At 45.4% G+C, this 20427-nt stretch overlaps 1 protein-coding gene across 4 annotated transcripts in view; it reads left to right on the top strand.

Moving 5' to 3' along the window:
• COG7 (component of oligomeric golgi complex 7) overlaps window positions 1–20226 on the top strand; it is a 61803-nt gene extending 41577 nt beyond the window's left edge. For 2 of the 4 annotated variants that reach the window (XM_033962952.1, XM_033962954.1), the window contains 11 exons: window positions 3300–3498; window positions 3986–4113; window positions 4213–4367; window positions 4740–4856; window positions 5033–5098; window positions 10131–10317; window positions 12169–12309; window positions 15414–15497; window positions 17961–18075; window positions 19197–19340; window positions 19695–20226. In XM_033962952.1, the coding sequence (XP_033818843.1) occupies window positions 3300–3498; window positions 3986–4113; window positions 4213–4367; window positions 4740–4856; window positions 5033–5098; window positions 10131–10317; window positions 12169–12309; window positions 15414–15497; window positions 17961–18075; window positions 19197–19340; window positions 19695–19861 (1503 nt within the window). In that variant the 3' untranslated portion in view covers window positions 19862–20226. The remainder of the gene's footprint in view (window positions 1–3299; window positions 3499–3985; window positions 4114–4212; window positions 4368–4739; window positions 4857–5032; window positions 5099–10130; window positions 10318–12168; window positions 12310–15413; window positions 15498–17960; window positions 18076–19196; window positions 19341–19694) is intronic. The other 2 variants (XM_033962953.1, XM_033962955.1) reach the window with 2 other exon arrangements.
• The last annotated feature ends 201 nt before the right edge of the window (window positions 20227–20427 follow it).

The raw sequence follows: 20427 nt of genomic DNA, 5'->3' as shown, positions 1-20427 counted from the left end.
TCTTCCACGGTTTTCGTAATCTTCCTTTTCAATTGAATTATTTCCAAACTGTCATTTTTGCATCTTTTTCTCTCCATTTTAACTTCTAACTCTGTTGTTCTTTTATTAGCTACTTCCATTTGTCTGTGTATATTCAGGATTTCTTCCTTCAGTTCTGCCATATTACTCACAGTCTCTGTCAGCATTTGTTTGATTTGCCTCAGTTCCCCCATAACTTCAGCTTTGCTTAACTCCTCCGATACATCAGCAGGAAGCGGAACCTTACTCGGGGTAATTTGATCCTGCTTCTGCCTTTTCACAGTCCCTCCGGTTTCACTCTTACTCTGTCGGGTGCTCGCCATGCTCCCGCTGTCCTCTCCGAGGTTTTCAGCCAAAAACAGTTTAAAAGGAAATCTTTATTTATTCAACGGTTGCCCAGGTAAGAGGAGCGCTGCGATCACACGACCATTTTGTGTGCATGCTAAGCCACGCCCCTCAGGACAGAGTTTTTTAATTGCTCTTTCCCATATTACTGATCTTAAAGTAGGAATTTCCAGTATTCTTTTGGGAAGAACTTAAATTTCTCTTGAGTATAGAATTCTGAATCCTGTTTCTCCAGCAGCTTGAATACAAAACGCTTTTTAAAGGAAGCCAAAGTAATCTAGGCAACAGGGGGCATACACTCTCCCCAGCATTTGCCTCCCGACAGCAGTCTATATGGAAACTTATTTAGTTTAAAGACCTACATATAAGATACCAAAATAATCCAAGGTATTTACTACTAACTACTACGAAGACCGCTGAAAAGTTCTCAGCCAAACCAAGAAGACAATTGAAAGTTTCATGGCTCCACGTCATTGTCGTCTTGGTTTGGCTGAGAACATTTCAGCGGCCCTCATAGTAATAGTAGGAAGTACCTTAGATTATGTTAGTATCTTAAATGTAAGTACAGTTTCCAGAATTTTACACAATATTGTAAGTGAGGTCTCACCAGAGTCCTATAAAGGGGTATCATTACCTCCTTTTTCTGCAAGCCATTCCTCTCCCTATGCAACCTAGCATCCTTCTAGCTTTCATTGTCTCCCTTTTCTACCTGTTTGGCCAACTGATGATCATTGCACCCTACTCCTCTTCGCCCCTTAATCTGTACCGTTGCTCAGGTTTTTGCAGTCCAAATGCATGACCCTGCATTTTTTAAGGATTCAATTTTAGCTACCAAATTCTGGACCATTCTTTTTCCTATCAAGACCATCAGGGGTGTCTACTAGAGAATGACACAGGGAAAAAAATCTGTCCCCGTCACTGCCCCGTCCCCGGACCACCATCCCCTTCACCTCCCCGTCCCTGCCATCCCCTTCACCACCCTGTCTCCGCCCCGCCATCCCCTTCACCTCCCCGTCCCTGCCATCCTCTTCACCGCCCCGCCATCCCCGCAGCATCCATACAAGCTCAAATTAAGCCATGATGTGTCAGGCTCACGTGGAAAACATAGTGACATAGCACAAGAATTGCATTTCTTAATAAAATATATACAAAAAAGTAGCACATGTTATCAGACACAGATCCCAATCGGAATACTACACGGTGTCTAAACTGACTTCCCAAGCTGAAAATCGTGCATTTTGTGACTCTTCTCAGGCCAAGTTGGAGAGAGTTTCTGTTCCCCTACCAAGAAGTCTCTACTTTTCAGCTCTCCGGGAAAGGGGATCTCCTCGTGTGTGGCCTTAGGATCTAGAACAGCACACCTCCACCTCCTAGGGAGCCCGCAGCGCGAGTAGTTTCCCACCTCGTCCTCCATCCCCCAGTGCTACGAGCGTGCTGGATGGTGGGGTTTCCGGGGGTGAACGTGGGTACCTCACTCCGGATAGCTTCTTCGCAGCCGCTTTGTAGCAGTGTTGCCCCTCCCTGAAGTAGAGAGCGGCGGAAGCCCCGGCGACGAAGAAGATGAGCAACAGCACCACATCCGCACATCCGCCCAATCCAAATATCTCCCTACTCCCTCCCTGCCCCTTACCTTCGTGGCCGGCGATTTCTAAATTGCTTTCCTACGAGCAGCCAGAGCATTGAAGTTGCATATGGCTGCCAGAAAGGTCGTCTCTGATGCAACTTCTGGTTGCGTCAGAGATGACCTTTACGGCAGCCACACGCAGCTTCAACGCTCCGGCTGCTCGTAGGAAAGCAATTTAGAAATCGCCGGCCACAAAGGTAAGGAGCAGGGAGGGAGTAGGGAGATATTTGGATTGGGCAGTGGCAGCAGCGATCAGTAAGGAGGGAGGGAGCACGATAGGTGACCGTGCGCGTTACCTTCCTTAACTGCAGGGACAAGGCCATTCACCGCTCCACGGGGCGGTGAATGGCCTTTTCCCCGTAGCCACAGTGAACACAGTTTTTTCCCCACCGTTTTGGCAGGTTACCTGCGACTAGCCGCGGGTAACAGCCACCGTGTCATTCTCTAGTGTTTACCCTATTGCAGATTTTGGTAACATCTACAAAGAGGCAAACCTTTAGCAGGTAGCCCTTCAGCAATATTGTTACAAAAATGTTAAAAAGAGCCGGCCCAAGAACCAAATCTTGAGTCACACCACTGGTAACATCCTTTTCCTCAGAGTGAGCTCCATGTACCACTACCCTCTATCACCTTCCACTCAACCAGTTCCTAACCCAGTCCATCAGTTTAGGGCCCATACAAACAAATATTATAGCTGAGTGATCTGGCCTGAAACAGGTTTTATCAGCTCAATCTCCGTATCCCCATTTAATGACATCCCTTCAGACACAGACTTTTAAATCTAAAATATTGCCATATTGATGAATGTGAGCTTGAACCATCTCAACTAAGTCACCTGACCATAGGATTGAAATAGTAAAAGCTCAGTTACTTATTTCCAGTGATATCCACATGAGCATTAAAATGTAGAGGCCTGACCGAATTTTGATTTCAGTACTGAAACTGCCTGAATTTCAAATTTGACCTTGTTTCGGTTTCAGGAAAGCATGAAAGAAGCACGGAGGATCTCTGGGAGAGAGGAAGTATCCTCAGAGCTTAGTAGTTGGTGCAGAGAGGTAGACTAGATAGGCCACATGGTCTTTTATCTGCCGTCATTCAGGGGAAATCGGATGAGCAATCTTACTTGCCTCTCAGAGAATTGGAACATAGACTATGTATAAAAGTAATGAATTGGGGCAGGGCAAGTGCTCAATGATCTTTCTTGGCTCTGAGTTAGCACGCTCCATGTCATTGTTATTAGATGGTAAGACCCATGTTTTTTGCCTTCGATAGGAAGTGTTTGTTTATGGTGCTTTTTTTTTTCCTTTTCTAGGTGTTCAGGAACCCACATGAGGTAGTGACAGTACTGTTGATTCAGACTCTCGGTGCCATGGTGCCATCTGTCTCGGTCTGCCTGAACAGCGGCATGGAGAGAGCCAGCCAAGAGAGCAAGCTAAATACATTACTGGACCTGTACCAGACCACTGTGCATTTTGCAAAGGGATTGGAAGCTGCAATCCTTCCTCACTTAAGTAAGATTTATTTATTGAAAAGCTCTCCAAGACCCCCAAAGCAATGTACAAAATTTTTAAAAGTGATGCATAGCAAAATATATCAACTATATTGCATAGGATTGGGTTCATTATCCTTAATAAACCACTATGACAAATGTATTAAGCGGTTAACAGACATCATCAGCTGGAACTCATTGCTAGAGGAGGTAGTTACAGTGGTTAGCATAATTAGGTTTAAGAAATGTTTGTACAAGTTCCTGGAGGAAAAGTCCATAATCTGCTATTGAGACAGACATGAGGGAAGCCACTGCTTGCCCTGGATCGGTAGCATGGAATGTTGGTACTGTGACCTGGATTAGCCACTGTTGTAAACGGGAGACTGGACTAGATGGACCTTTGGTCTGACCCAGTACGGCTGTTCTTATGTTGTTCATGCTCTAAATCTGCCTTACAAGATGATTGGGATATGTGCTCAGTATATACAGCTTATTGTCTGTGCTTGCAGGAGAGTATAACTCAGTGAAAGTGACAGAACTTGTGGAAGCAGTGTACAGTCCTTATAAACCATACCAGCTGCAGTACGGTGGCCTGGAGGAGTCTCATCTGCTCATCCATATTAGTGCTGTGCCTTTGGTAAGTTCTGGTTTCTGTTGGCCAGTAAATTTGAAGAGGTGGATACTTTCTCTTGTGACGACTTGACAGCCTTGGGCTATGATCACTTCTTTTTTTCAGGAACATGGGGAAGTTATAGACTGCGTCCAAGAGCTGAGCCAGTCAGTTGGAAAACTCTTCAGTTTGTGTTCAGGAGCTATGGAGCGGTGCATTAAACTAACAGAGGGCCTTGGAGCATGTGGCCTCCTGAAGGCACTTTCATCAGTCTTCACAAAGTGAGTATATCAGTATAGACACAGCATTTAGATCAGGATAATTGTCTCTCATTAACTTTTGTGTATCAAAATCTTTTCTGTGTCTGTCTGTTCAAGAACACAATATGCAATGTTCATATATGCCCGTTGGAGGTTTTGTATTCTTCGTATGTTGTTTGTTTGCTTGCTTTGAAGCTCATGGGATTGATGTGTTTTTTGTTTCTCTGCATTATTATAGAGTGTTTCCATGCATATATTCAGTATGGAGGTTTATTTGTTTGTTATGTATAATTTATGGTTTTCAGAATGTCTGTCTTGTTTTGAGACTTTTTTTTTGGAGACCTGGGGGTGTTGTATTTTTTTTTTTAAATCTTTCTTTCTCTGCATTTGAAGATATGTGGCAGATTTCACTAACACTTTGCAGTCAATACGAAGAAAGTGCAGTCTGGAAAGCATTTTACCCGATTCCCACTTCCATGAGGACTGGCAGGCCTTTCAGAGTTCTGTCAGGTAAAGAGAACAAGCATGTGTCTTTTGTGCAAACCAGTCGGACTGCAGCAAAGATGATTCTTTTCAAGCCATGTTTTTTAAAGAGACTTTAAGTGGAGCAGTTGGAGAGGATAGTGTTAAAGTGAACATGAGGACTTAAACTTCTTTTGAAATGACACTGAGCTGTTGTTTTTCAGGATAATTGCTACTTGTGGGGAGCTCTTACACCAGTTTGGAGACTTTGAACAGCAGCTTGGAAACAGGTAATAGCCTTTCTAAAATGAAAGTCTTTGCATGATATAATGGTGGTTAGGGGCAGGCCCATGCTGAAGTGTCTGTTCTTGCACCCTAAGATGGAACCTCTCTCCCCCAAGCCCCAACAATGTTAACCTTTCAAAAGGAAAAAAAACCTAGAAAGTTATTTTATTTACTAGAACAGAGATTACAGATTTCAGAAAGGCCAACCAAGAAAAAGTCCCAAAGGAATACAGGATACAGAAAACCTTTGCAAGGAGCTTTTTAACTGAACATAGGAAGAAGGGGACAAGGATGAATTAAATCACTGCGATTTCAACAAACAGCTAAAAATGGCAAAAGCAAGCACAAGAACTGGCACAGGGAGGGCAGGAAGGATCTTAGTTAGACTGACAGTGGTACCTCGCAGATAAAGGAGAGATATTAGGTGCTGTCTTTAGGCTAAATACTCTATAAGCAGAGATTCTGGCAAAAACTTGGATAAACAGGAGTTTGCCAAAGAGAGTTTGCCAAAGAGAGTTTGCCAAAGATTAACCAATACTAATTTAAGATCTTTAATTTTAGAAATTAAAAAAAAATAAAAGCAGTATGTAAGATAGGGATTCCCAGATTGAGGGTTGTGATGGGGGTATCCGTTCTACACTTGGGGTCGCAAACTGAGCGAGTGCTACCTGGACCTTCATTACAACAGCTGCGATCATGGGGTCATGACCTCAAAACATTTGGTAAGCAGTTCTGTAGAAATAGAAATGAAGAAGAGGTTTTGGCTTCAGCATCAGAAGAAAGGTTGATGCAGAGAAGGAAAGGGGGAAGCTGAAGAGGAACATCAGAAGAAAGGTTGATGCAGAGAAGGAAAGGGGGAAGCTGAAGAGTGAAGGTTGTCTTCCTTTTTTTTTCCTTGGGAATGAGTTTCATGTTTATTAAAAAATTTATTATACCGCCTTATCATGCTTCTAGGCGGTGTACATCAATCAATTAAAACAATTAAGTTAATAAAAATAAACATGATTGGGGAATGTTTAACAAGACAGACAGACACAGATTTGAACAAAATTAAAAAGAAAAGGAACATGGAAGAGGTAGGGGAGAAATCCGAGGTGAAGAACGTATTAAGGAGTAAAGTTGTGCTTCAGGATCTCTCTTATCACATAAGCCAAAAGGAATTGAAATTCCTGCTTTGGGATGGGTTCTTCTTCCAATGCACACTTCATTTATTTACCAAACTTATAACCCATGGGGTGGGGGATTGATGAGGAAGTAGATGCAGAAAATGTGTGGTATCCCAACTGAATGGTTGTGCAAGCCCACCTCTTGGTGGTACTCATCTCATGCTGTATGGCATAGGTAGAACTGACTTTATATAGGGGTTGTGGTTATAGTCAAAGTGGGGTTGGTTGATTTACACTCCCTAGCTCCATTGAGTAATTCATACAGTTATTGTTTGGGATAATACCATAGGTTGTGGTTGTACAAGTAAGGTTGGTAGCATTTCTGGTTGGAATAGGATCTTCTATAGCAGGGGTGCCCAACGCGTCGATCGCGATCGACCGGTAGCTCAGGAAGGCAACGTGAGTCGATCGCAGAGCCCATCCCGGGCTCTGTGATAGACTTGTGTTGCCTTCCCGATCTACCGGGCCTATCAGCCTTCCTCTCCCCGACGTCAAAGATGCCGACGCCGGACATTAGGCTGTTTTTGTCATTTCGGGGGGTGGGGGGGGGGCGTGGTGGCGTGGCGGCAGCAGCAGCAACAGCCTGAAAAAGAAATCATCCTGGCCCGGGTCGGTGTCATACTCCGGAACTTCTACCTCTTCCAGCAGCCCTCTCCCTTCTACCTGCTTCCGGCCACACCCCCTGCTCCGCGGCTCTTTTCGGCAACTCAGCAGCAGCGATCGACACAAGCTTCTGACATTTAGTACCTTCTCCTCTCTCTGTCCACTTCCATCCAGCGTCTTCTCCCCTCTTTCTCTCCTCCCATTTCCTTCCTACATTTGCTCCCTTATCTCTCCCATCTGCACTTCCATCCAGCATAGGCTCCCCACTACCATCCAATGTCTGCCCTTTCTCTCGCCATCCACCCCTCTTCAATCAGCATCTGCCCCCTTTCTTTTCCCTCCAATATCCTTCCCCCTTATGTCTCTCCCCTTTCTCTGTACATCAATTCCATCAGCACCACCCTTCCATACCACCCTGCCCCCTTTCTTTCCCTCCACCACTCTTCCATTCCAGCAGTCCTGCTCCTTTCTCTCCCTTCATGCAGCAAGGTCCCACGATGACTGTAGCTGCCGGCTGCCAGTACACCCCACTCCGACGTACTTGCTCTGGAGCGTACTCGGCAGCCGCATGCTGGAAGGTCCCGTGATGACTTGTCTGCTGGCTCTGCTCCGGAAGAAGTTACGTCACGTCGGAGGGGGTGGACCCGGCAGACGCAGGGAGTTGTGGCAAAGTCCCGCCATGACTGCGTCTGCCGGGTCCACCCCCTCCGACGTAACTTACTTCTTCTGGAGCAGAGCTGGCAGATGAGTCATCACGGGACCTTCCTGCACCTCAGTGCGGCTGCCGACTCTGCTGCAGAGTAAGTAAGTCAGAGGTAATGTGAGCATTTATTTTTTTTCATCAAAAGGGGACATCTATTAATTGACTGTGTATCCTTTCTTTCATTTCTTTCTTTCTGCACTTAGGCCCAACAATTGTCCCTTTCTATTCCCTCCCTCCTTCCTTCCTGTGTCCTTAGTGCCCCCAGTACTTCCTTCCCGTGTCCTTAGTGCCCCCAGTGAAACATAGAAACATAGAACACGACGGCAGAAAAGGGCCGTCGGCCCAACAAGTCTGCCCAATCAGGATCCCGTGTCCTTAGTGCCCCCAGTGCTTCCTTCCCGTGTCCTTAGTGCCCCCAGTGCCTCCTTCTCATAAGCACATAAGCATTGCCTCCGCTGGGTCAGACCAGAGGTCCATCATGCCCAGCAGTCCGCACACGCGGAGGCCCATCAGGTCCAGGACCTGTGCAGTAGTCCTTAGTGCCCCCAGTGCCTCCTTCCTGTGCCCATAGTGCCCCCAGTGCCTCCTTCCTGTGTCCATAGTACCCCAGTGCCTCCGTCCTTTGTCCATAGTGCCTTCAGTGCCCTTTCCCGTGTCCTTAGTGTCCCCATTGCCGCCTCCTTATATCCCCCCACTGCCTTCCAGATTTTGTCCACCCCCAAAGCCAGCCTGCCTGCCTGCCTACCTATTTCCCTCCCTCCCTGCCGCGCTATAGCCAGCCAGCTTTACTGCCTACATCCTTACCTCTCTGCTGCGGAAAAAAAAAGGCGCCTCTTTCCTTCCTTTCCCCCGGTCCACGCCGCTGCAATCTTACCTCCCCGCTGCTGAAACTAATCGCCGACAAGAAATCTTCTTTCCGACGTCAATTCTGACGTCGGAGAGGATGTTCTGGGCCAGCCAATCACTGGCTGGCCCGGAATGTCCTCTCCGATGTCAGAATTGACGTCGGAAAGAAAACTTCTTGTCACAGCTGCTGCGGGGAGGTAAGATTGTAGCGGCGCGGATCAGGGAAAAGGAAGGGCAGGAGGACCCAGACCTGGCAGGAGAACCTGGACCTGGCCGGCTGTGCACCCCCCCAAGCCGTGCACCTGGGGCGGACCGCCCCCCCCCTTGGTACGCCACTGATTCAAATATCTAATGGGTTGTGATTTATTATCCCTAACAGGGACAGCTCACAACTGGGCACATAGACACTTTTTAGACATTTTCCGTTTCCTTATTATTTTCAAAGCAAAAACCAGGAGAGAAACCTCCAAGCAAAAATCAGTGGAGGTTCAAGAACGATGGTGTGCAATTTTATTCAACAAATCATAGTCTTGTGCAGTGGCTTGACACACACGAATTTAGGCCAATATGGCCTGCTTCAGGAGCCTTTTTAACTCACGATCACAATTTCTCATATAATTAAGAAACTGATGATTCAAAGTAACTTGGGAAATAAAATATAGACGTACAGAAACTCACTGCACACGCCAAATACCATTGTTCTCAAACCTCCACTGTTGTCTGCTGGCTCCTTATTGTTTTCTCCAGACCAGTCTTAATGAGTGCACATACGCTTTCCTACCAGCAGATGGAGACTGAGAGCTATTAGGTTTCTAATGTCACCCTATAAATCAGTGGTTCCCAACCCTGTCCTGGAGGACCCCCAGGCCAGTCGGGTTTTCAGGATAGTCCTAATGAATATGCATGGAGCAGATTATGCATGTTTGGCACCTCCATTATATGAAATCCCGACTGGCCTGGGGGTCCTCCTGAAGCAGCAGAATTTCTCCTTGTCAGCCATTTTGTCTATTTCCCCTAGAGCTAAATGCACTTTTTTTTTTTTTTTTTGTAAATCATGTTTATTGAGGTCAAACAAAGGAACAAAAGGCATACAAAGAAATACAAATGCAGCCGAGTGGTATACATCCATAAAAGTACAATCAGCTGGGACTAGTACAAAAACATTACATAACAAGCAGTCGCACCAGTAGAACCTAATACTGGCTAGAAGGCTTTGTGTTCAGTGGCATGATATATGCAGTTTTATAAAAAGCTCTCCCTGTTATAAAATAGGCTGGAAATTATGATTGTCCCAATGTTTCATTTCCAATCTAGATGTCCTAGGTGAACTGGTGCTTCACATTTTGACCAATTAGATTTGAGAGAGTTTAGCTGAAAACCTAATTGTCTAGGCTCAACTGAATATTTGCCTAACCTGACCAGAAATAGCCTATCTGACCTGCTTTGTCTGAGCCTTGTTACAGTTGAGAAGTTAATAGTTTATTTGCAAGCATGTTTCTTGCATGTGGAAATCCAATCCAGTGCCTTTATGATCATTCACATCTGGGAGGCTCATAAGTGGGCCAGTTTGGTCTTTTTTGATGTAAGTGAATTGCTATGAATTGGTACAGGCTGAACAAGAGAAATTTGCATCTACGCATTACAAACAGTTATAGTTCATTGTTTTATAACTTCATACAGTATGAAGACAAGAACTTTATTGATTGTGTTTCTATAAAGGATTTTGGCCACAGCTGGGAAGTACCTGTCAGATTCTTATAGCCCTCGGAGTTTGTCTAGTGTTCAGGAAATGAGTGTCTTGGATAAGAAGAATGTGACCAAAAACCCCTGGCAGGAATATAATTACCTTCTGAAGGAAAACCCAGTAGAAAATGCCAGCCTGATGGAAATCCTTTATATCTTAAAGGTAAGCAGTGTGATCACTCAGACATGACACTGAGACTCCTGAATATAAGCCTTCATTACTGTTCTGCGGGGAAAAAACAACCTATGTTTAATCGTGAAAAGCCATTGCTGATATTGTGTTAAAAGTTGAAGGTCTCCCCTGCCACCCCCTGTGCTGTGACTCTGTAGTCTGAGCTTAAACTGGTGGTTTTTACCTTCCTGATCTGTGTTTCTCTCATCAACCAGTGCAAAGGGTCCTTTGGGGAAAAGGGCAGCTCACTGCTGTCTCTGATGATGTAGGAACATAAAGCAAAGGGCATTTCATGCTGTTTCTCCAGTTCCATGAAACCTGACTTGGAACATTGCTGTCCTATGAATCTTGCTCATCTGTATCGAGCACTCTCACTTTTCCTTGGGGAAGTGTTTGACGTATTGTAATTCTGAGAGTTTCCAGTAAATGGATCTGTTTGCCATCCTGCTCCTAGCCAAAGTACACACTTGGCACTTTCTGATTTGTGTGTTTTCAGATTACAACGATTTGGGTGTTGGTAGAATCATTTGGTTCACCATCATGAGCTTTGTCCTCCCCAATTCCGTTTCCACCCATTGATTTTATTACTATTGTAAATTGCTTACTTGCCTTTTTGGATCACTTGCGGTATAACAAGTGCTTGGAAATAAATAAATATATAAAAATGCAGCTCAGTGGCATGTGTTTTTTCGAGATTGGTCACTCCTGTGTGTCTTCTAGTCTTACTAATGCCTGAAAGGAATGTATTTCGCTTGTACCAGTGCAGCCATCCACAGTTGATCGAGCAGCGTGTGCTTTTGGGTGTGTCCATACCGAAAGTGCCAATAAAATCAGGGAAGACTAGACTGTCCGTTTCAGAGCTCTCTGCTGAGGAACTTTTTTAAGTTGGACCACAGGCTTTCGACGCACATTTTTCCTTTCCGCATCTGAAATATTTTATGTCTCAGTGGGATTTGGTGATGGAGATAGGATATAGGATATTAGACTTGGTCTTGAGCTCAGTGAAAAGGTCAAAAAGTGTTCAGACTGCTGAAAGAATATATTCCAGACTCCAACTTCTGTATGAATTTTTGAGAATTAACATCGCGTGTTAATGCCTTTCCAGAGCAGATTTGTTATCCAAGAGTCTGAAAGAATCTCGTGTTTCTTGTGCACTTTCCAGTTATGTGACTGGTGCCAGTATCCCATTATGAAGATTGTGAAGAAAGAATTTTGTTCTCAGGATACAAATCATCTGGATAGTTGTGTGAGGCCTAGTTTAGACCTGGCTGAGAAACTGAATCAGATCTATTTTGTAAATATGGATCATATATATTAATTGGTGTGTGTTAAAGGGGTCAATGTCTGATTTGTTAAGAATGGTGTATATTGAGCACCATGCAGAGTAATTATGCCACCAAATATGATCATATTTCTTGCCTAGATTACTGCAACTTGCTTCTCACAGGTCTGTGATGTAACCATCTCACTCCCCTTCAATCCATTCAAAATTCAAATATTCCACCAAGTCACTCTATTGGCTCCCTATCCATTTCCACATACAGTTCAAACTCCTTGAATTGACTCCACAATCTCTCTCCTCTCTTCTCTCTCGGGAACTCTGCTCATCAGGTAAGTATCTCCTATCTGTACTCTTCTCCTCTGATTCACCTTACGCCTGGAACAGAATGCTTGAGTCAGTACGGCAAGCTCTATCTCTGCTAGTATTCAAATCTAGGCTGAGATTGCTTTTAACTCCTAACTGTTGTGTAAAGGGTTGAAGGGAAGCTTCTCTTTATTTTCTTTCGGTTGCTCTTTTGTTCAGAAAATGGCTGATGAGTCACTTGACTTTTTCTGTGATAGGAGAAAGGCACAGGCAGTAACACTTTGTTGGCCGCATCCCGCTCTGCCTTTGCACGCCTGAACCAGTCAGTACATCAGTTGGCCTTTGACTCTGTGTTCCTGCGTATCAAGCAGCAGCTATTGCAGGTCTCCAAGATGGAGGTACGTTGTAATGGTTACATTTCTATCTCTGAGTGACACTGTGAAGTTTTACCAAATGTTTTCTAATACAGTAGACTCAGCTATCCAGCACCCATGGCAGATGTCAGAAAACTGTTTTTCTGGTTGCTTGAGAGTTACTGTAAAAAACCAACAAACCAAAAACTGTAGCAGCAGGCAGCCATTCCTGACACACCCCTCCCTCCTTCCTAAGCAACCTAGCTGGTCCTGACAACCCCTCATTCCCTCCCTCCAGCCTTTACTCTCACCTATTGTTTTTCTCTCAAAGATTGTAGTTCTACCCTTCTTCCTTAATTGTGTGCAGTTAGTATTTTATGTTTTTGTATGTGTATACTAACCTAATCCAGTTCTGTATAGTATTTTAACTCCAACTTGTTTTGTTTCTTTTAAGATATTCTTTTATTACTGTACACCGCCTAGAAATTTGATTAAGCGGTATAACAAATTTTTTAATAAACTTGAAACTCCTAAGCAACGGAGCTGATCCTGACAACACTCTTCCTTCTAGTCCCCTAAGCAGCAGAACTGGTCCTGACAACCCCCTCGGCCTAGAAGCTGCATAGCCAACCAATCTTGACCACACCCCTCCCTCCCTTACCGAGGCTGTAGCGGCAGCCAGTGAACAGAAGCAATGCTGTAAGCAGGCTGCGTATGGCCAGCTTTGACAGGGCCTTTATTCTGCAATGTCGGAAGTGATGTGGCAGAGGAAAGGCCCTGCCAGGGCTGGCCAGAAGCTGCCTGTGTACGGTGCTTCTTCTGTTCAGCAGCTGCTGCTACTGCCTCGGTAAGGGAGGGGGAGGGTTTGTTTGGAGGTTGTCTGAGGAGAATGGGAGACTTTTTTTTTGGGGGGGTGCAATTTTTTTGCTAGTTGGTTGAGAGTGTCGGTTAATTGAATGCCAGTTAGCTGAGATTCTACTGTAGTGATCTTACGCAGTGCTTCTCAACCCAGTTCTCGAGATACACCCATGAATATGCATGGATGTCCCGAAAATCCATGCATATGCATGCGTTGTCTCCTTGGTATGAAAATTTATCTCATGCACATTTACTGTGGATATCTTGAAAACCAGCGGGCTGAGCTGAGAGCTACTGACCTAATGCAGTGGATCAAGCAGAGGCAGAGGCACGAATAAAATTGCTTCCTGTCTCCCTTGCATCTTGTGTGACCACACTGCTGACAGCCATGGCCTGCATTTATTTTTAACTCAAAAATTATCACCCAAAGTGGCTCAAAAAATATTCTATCAAAAATATAAGATAATACCACTTATGAAGAAGCTGCAACCACCAAAACTTATTTTCCCAAACTTTTTCACAGAACTTTTTTTCAAAATAGTTCACTCAGGGAAAGGCTTCAGAATAGGAGCCCACGCTCAGTCCTATCACAGACTTAACTTTCAGCGTGGTTTTTATTTGCTTCGTAGCTCCAATCATTGGCCAAAAAAACCTGAGAATAAATACTTTTTATAATAAATAATTCAAGTCATTTTTATAATAAATATCTTTACATACTTTTTGACTTGAATTATTTATTACTAGTGTTTAAGCCCGTTAGATTAACGGGTGCTAGATGTCTCCTGCTTTTGAACTTGGGCAGGGGCAGAGGCAGAGCCGGGGCGGGAGGGAGTGACGGTGGGAGAGCAATTTCAAAGCCTCAGCAGCGGCGGCTCCTTGACCAATCCGCGCTTACAACGTCCCCACACTTGCGGTCTGGCTGGCTCCCCCACCAAAGCCCTTTGCAGCGGCAGCCCCTCCCGCATCCGTCCCCACGTCCCAAGCCTCTCCGAAGACCGGCTCCCACGAAAATGGTACCCCTCTGTCCAAAGCCGTGGCAGCAGCCTCCCTCAAGACACATTTCAAATCTGACATATTGTAATCACAAAACAGAAAATAAAATTATTTTTCTTACCTTTTGTTGTCTGGTCATTATTCATATCATGTAGGGGTCCCAGGCTATGGTTGGCTTTTGATAACTCGCTTGCCAGGACCCCTTCTTTCTTCTTCCCTCCCTCCATCCCGGCAGCTGAAGACAGGCACCTCCCCCCAGTGGTCTGAGACAGGAGGGAGCAGTTAGGAGAGGGTCTGAGGGCAAAGAGGGGCTCAACAGCGCACAACCACCTTTCCTTCCCTCCCTCCATCAGGTGCAGTGCAGCTCCACCAATGTTAAAAGGAGCCGCGTCGAAATCGGAGGCCTGCCACTGCCGTAGCACATTCCCCTCTGCCTTGGTCCCGCTCCTCTGACATATCGTGTTACGGTGGCGGCAGGGCTCCAATTTCAAAGCAGCTCCTTTTAACATAGGCGGAGTTGAACTGAAGGGAAGGAACGGTGGGGCCGGGTGAGGAAGGCCGCCTGCTAGGTAGGGGGACAACAATGGCGCTTATGCTCAAGCCCCCGCCGCAGCTCCTCTCTCGATCCTGGTGCGGTTTGAGAGAGGAGTCGTGGCGGCGGCTTGAACATAAGCGCGATTGTTGTCCCCCTACCTAGCCGCGAGGCTGCGGCGGGGTTTCCATGGCAACCCGATCGCGGATCTCAGTGTAGGGCCGGGTCTGGCGGCGTCGTGTAGGGCGGAGGCGGGACCTCAGCACTGCACCGCCGGGCGGCTCACGCCGCCGGCCCCCAGGAGCTCGAGGCCGGTTGCGGACATGCCTGGCGTGGCATAGTGCAGGAGGAGTGATCGGTGGCGCGAGGTAGAGAGCAGGTGATGACAGTGATTGGTGGCGCAAGGTGGAGAGTAGGTGATGACGTAAAACGCGCGCATGCGCACTAAAAAAAACGGGACAGCTCAGGGAACACGTTTTTTTTAGTGCGCATGCGCGGCCTAGTATTTTATTATATTAGATAAAAAGTATTTATTCTCAGGTTTTTTTGGCCAATGATTGGAGCTACGGAGCAAATAAAAACCACGCTGAAAGTTAAGTCTGTGATAGGACTGAGCGTGGGCTCCTATTCTGAGGCCTTTTCCTGAGTGAACTATTTTGAAAAAAGTTTGGGAAAATAAGTTTTGGTGGCTGCATTTATTTTTGTCAGGAGTCAATTGACTTTTCTTTAGTGTGGGTGAGATGCTCACATTGGTGTTTCTCCATAGATCTGGAGCTTGGTGGGGATGGGTGAGATGCTTACTGGAGATTTACCCAACTTCAGTCTGACTCCGCTCGAATACATCAGTAATGTAAGAAAGACTTTTTCTTTGTGGCTGACTTTTGAATGTTCTGTTGGGAAATGTAGGGGGAGGAGGAGTTTAGAGGTTGATATTGTTTCCTGATGGTATTTTGAAGTCAGATGTTGCAGAGTTTTAGCCAGACCAGAATTAGGGGGCATATCTTTGTTGGGGTGCAGGATATGTCTATGATGGGTGCTGAGAGTAGGGGGAACAGACGGACTTGAAGATGTACTTGATAGGCATTAGGTCATGCATTTTTCAGAATTCACGGCATCCCTAAACCCAGACTCAGTGAGGGGCTTGAGGTGTATTGAGTTTCCTGTCATAGGGTCTGGTGGGGAGGGAAGGGGGACAAGTGTTTTGTAAAGTTGTGGGGGCATTTAAGCAATTGATTGGGGAGGTGTGGAATTTGAGATGATTTGCACAGAGGCTGAGTTTTGGGATACCAGGGGGATAAAGGGGGTGTATCTGAGATTGGACAGAAGGTTTGCAGTGAGGGGAGTTTGTCTTGAGATGGAAGTCTCCAAGGGAGAATGTCTTGATTTTAGGTTGGATTAAGCTGCCTTGTGTTTGTCATTGGGAGAAGAGGGATTTCAACTAGATATTGCTGCAAACATGACCCAATATCCTCACACACCTGAAATTCACATCTGAAACGGGGCCTGGCACCCCACCCTCTGGTCAGATCATTATAAATTCACCTTCAACATCAAATGGGCTCAATGCAAAAACAAACACCAACCCCACAAAACCCATCAAAAAATAGAACCAACCACCTTCTAGGACAAAGCAGACCCTGCACTCGATACCTTAGACCCCAAAGAATTCATACCCCAATGGCGAACATTAAGTGAAACAATCCTGAATGAGCTAGCTCCAGTAAAATCAAAACACAGAATCTGCAGACCGTCTGACAAATGGTTCGATACCGAACTTCTCCAACTCAAAAGGCATTGCAGACAATTAGAAAGAGCCTGGAATAAAAACAGTAACCAAGAACAAACAAAAATAGCATGGAGAAGCCTAATTAAACAATATAAAATCAAACTCAAGGAAAAATGAAAAGCTTACTACTCTAAACTGGTAGGCTTGGAGGCCCTAGACACAAAAAACTATTCAAACTAGTAAAAAAAACCTCACAGACACCAAACCTTTCCTAGGCGCACAAGGAAACCACCCAGCTACAGCCACCCAACTTGCAAACCACTTCAAAAACAAGATCACCACAATCAGGACTACCTTCAACAACACACACACACCCACCACATAGAGATAACAACGAACCCCTCAACAGGAGAAGCTATTGCAGCAGACAGGACCTGGTCAGACTTCCCAGTCGTACACTGGTCTGATATGAACCGACTCTACAAAAAATATAGCCAAGCTTCATGCGACCTGAACAACTGTCCCCCATACCTGATAGCAAATGCCTCCCCCAAATTTAGAGCTAGCCTCATGCAATGGATCCAAACCACACTCACAGAAGGGCAATTCCCACAGGACCTAGGAGAAATCATAATCACCCCAATTGTGAAACATAGAAACATAGAGCATGACTGCAGAAAAGGGCCACGGCCCATCTAGTCTGCCCACACTAATGGCCCACCCCTAACTACCTCCATGAAGAGATCCCACATGCCAATCCCATCTTTTCTTAAAATCTGGCACGCTGCTTGCCTCAATTACCTGTTGTGGAAGATTATTCCAGCGATCAACCACCCTTTCTGGTGTCGCCATGAAATTTCCCACCCCTGATTTTCAACGGATGCCCTCTTGTTGCCGTGGGTCCTTTAAGGAAAAAGAGATCCTCTTCCACCTCGATACGGCCTGTGACATATTTGAACATCTCGATCATGTCTCCCCTCTCTCTCTGCGTTTCTCGAGTGAATACAGCTGCAACTTACCCAGTCGTTCCTCATACAGGAGATCCTTGAGTCCTGAGACCATCCTGGTGGCCATTCGCTGAACCGACTCAACTCTCCGCGCATCTTTTTGATAATGCGGCCTCCAGAATTGTACACAGTATTCCAGATGGGGTCTCGCCATGGATCTATACAATGGCATTATGACCTCGGCCTTACGGCTAACAAAACTTCTACGGATACAGCCCATGATTTGTCTAGCCCTGGATGAAGCTTTCTCCACTTGATTGGCAGTCTTCATGTCTTCGCTAATGATCACCCCCAAGTCACGTTCTGCTACAGTACTTGCTAGGATCTCACCATTTAGGGTGTAAGTCCTGCATGGATTTTTCCTGGAAATGTCCAGTTAGTCTCTTTTGTAATCCGCCTAGAACTGCAAGGTATGGGCGGAATGGAAGCCATTAATGTAATGTAACTTCTCTCTGGTTCTCATATCACTGCACTTTCGAACATGAGAAGGGAAGCAGTGGGTGGTGGGGGGAGTCTTATATCTTCCTTGTACATTTGTAGGTGCAGTTATGTGGCATGTTGATGGTATCATGTGTTGCAGATTGGGCAGTACATCATGTCTCTTCCTCTTCACCTGGAGCCATTTGTTACACAAGAGGACTCAAATTTAGAGCTGGCTTTACATGCAGGAAAACTTCCTTATCCTCCTGAGCAAGGTGAGAAACCATCACAGGAGGAAATAGTTTTTCACTCAGAGAATAGTTAAGCTCTGGAACGCTTGATGAATCATTGGTCTGACCCAGTAAGGCTATTCTTATGTTCTTATGCTATTAGCTTTTTAAAAAATTTAATCATTTATATTCTGCATATCCTACTATGCTATGCGGATTACAAATTATTCAGGTACTCAAGCATTTTTTCCTAACTGTCTCGGCAGGCTCCCACTTTATCTAATTTACCTGGAGCAATGGGGATTAAGTGACTTGCCCAGGGTCACAAGAAGCAGCATGGGATTTAAACCCACAACCTCAGGCTGCCAAGGCTGTAGCTCTAATCAGTGCACCACACACTCCAGAGGTTGTGGTAAGAGCGGATAGCGTAGCTGGGGTTTAGACAATTTCCTGGAGGAAAAGTCCATTGTCTGTTATTGAGAAAGACATGGGGGAAGCCACTGCTTGCCCTGGATCGGTAGCATGGAATGTTGCTACTCTTTGGGGATTCTGCATGGAATGTTGCTCCCATTTGGGGTTCCGGAATCTTGCTAATTTTTGAGATTCTGGAATGTTGCTACTCCTTGGGTTTTGGCCAGGTATTAGTGACCTGGATTGGCCATCATGAGAACAGGTTCCTGGGCTTGATGGACGTTTGGTCTGACCTAGTAAAGCTATTTTTTTGACATGGGGTGGCATTAAGATGACAGTGGAGAGACTGAGGGGTGTAGGTAAGGCAAGGTTGGATAGTGTTGGGGAAGAAACAGGAAGGTCGGAGGAGGGACACCATTCCAGGGGATTGAGGGGGAGGGGACACATCACACAGCTTGTCACTTTACGTTAGTGCTGCTGACTTTGCTGGTGTCTCTCTTTTCTTTGCAGCCTGAAGAGCAGTTGTAATGTGTGAGATGAGGAGGAGGAGGAGGAGGAGGAGGAGGAGGAGGATGAAGTTCTGTAAAGGGGCAGAAGGGTGGAAGGTGTTGGTTCTCATGTGAAGAAAGGAGGAATTAGAATGATCCAGTAGTTTAATCTACAATTTGAAATAGTGTTATCATCTCTTTGGTAAGATGTGTATAATCCCACTCGGCACTGCATTCCCTCTTCTGCTGTGTTGGAATGTTTTGCAGGTGCTGAATTACCAGAACTGGACAACATGGCCGATTACTGGTTGGGTTCCATTGCTAGAGCGACTATGCAAACGTACTGTGAAGTCATCCTGCTGATCCCTGAGCTTTCTCTGCACTCAACTAAGCAGCTCATTACTGATATAGGTGGGTTGCTCGGTCTCCACTCTCGCTTGCAACGGTTTCTCTCTTGTACCACTGCAATACTTAGCTTGCTTTTCGGGTGCTGTGTGTGTTAGCCTTCTGATGTATTTTAGTGAAAGCTTTTCCTAAATTGCTCCGATGGGAACAGGAATGATAAGGCAAGTGATTTCTGGGTAAGGTCTATATGATGGGACCACAATGGATTCCAGTTTGGAGGTGAAAATAAAATCTTGTAAGAGCTCAGACATTGAATCCATCAGATTTTCACTTTAATTTCTTAGCTTCGATAAGAATGAGACAATGTAATAAGATTATTATTTGATTTACTATTTGAAAGAATATTTTTTAATCTTATAGATTATTTAATAAATGTAATGGACGCTTTGGGACTTCAGCCCTTGAAGATGCTTCAGAACATTGTAAGTCTCCTAAAAGTGAAGCCAGAAGAGTTCAGACAAACAGCCAAAGCCTTTCCCCGGAGGCTGACAAACAGCATCGCAGCCATGAGAAACCTCGACTACTAATCTGTAGCCATCTCGGCAACGCTGTTCTCCACCAGAAATGTGAAGACTAATCTCAGCCTGTTACTCTTTCTCCTGTGATCCTCCAGCACATGTGGGATAGTATCTGCTGGTCTATGGTAGCGTGAGCTATTGTATCAAGTCCTTTGTAGCCCTCCTGTGCAGAACCTGGACCCACTACACTGCACCAAGCTACCAGGCTGGCTATCTCGAGTCTTACGTGCATGGATGCAGCACCACTTGACAACCACACAGCTCCTGATGTCCAAAACTGAAGGAGGGAATGAAAGCACACTGTGATCCCTCTCCTCCTCTTTCAGAAAGTCTTTTTGATTAAAAAAAATCTCTTTATTGGATTTAAAAACATCCTTCCTCCCATTTTATACAGCGTGCCAGTGAGGTTTATTGATGATCCTGTGAAAGCTTTGAGGACTGGTCCCCACGAGTTCTTTTCCTGCTCTTGCCCCATTCTGGAAACTCTGGGGTCCTTAGCATGCGCTAAACGCTAACGGGTCCATTATAGTCTATGGACGCATTAGCGTTTAGCGTGCACTAAAACGGCTAGCTTG

Source organism: Geotrypetes seraphini, chromosome 11 (assembly GCF_902459505.1).
Source record: "Geotrypetes seraphini chromosome 11, aGeoSer1.1, whole genome shotgun sequence".
In the NCBI taxonomy this organism is placed as follows: Eukaryota; Metazoa; Chordata; class Amphibia; order Gymnophiona; family Dermophiidae; genus Geotrypetes; species Geotrypetes seraphini.
This window is presented reverse-complemented; position numbering and strand designations above follow the sequence as displayed.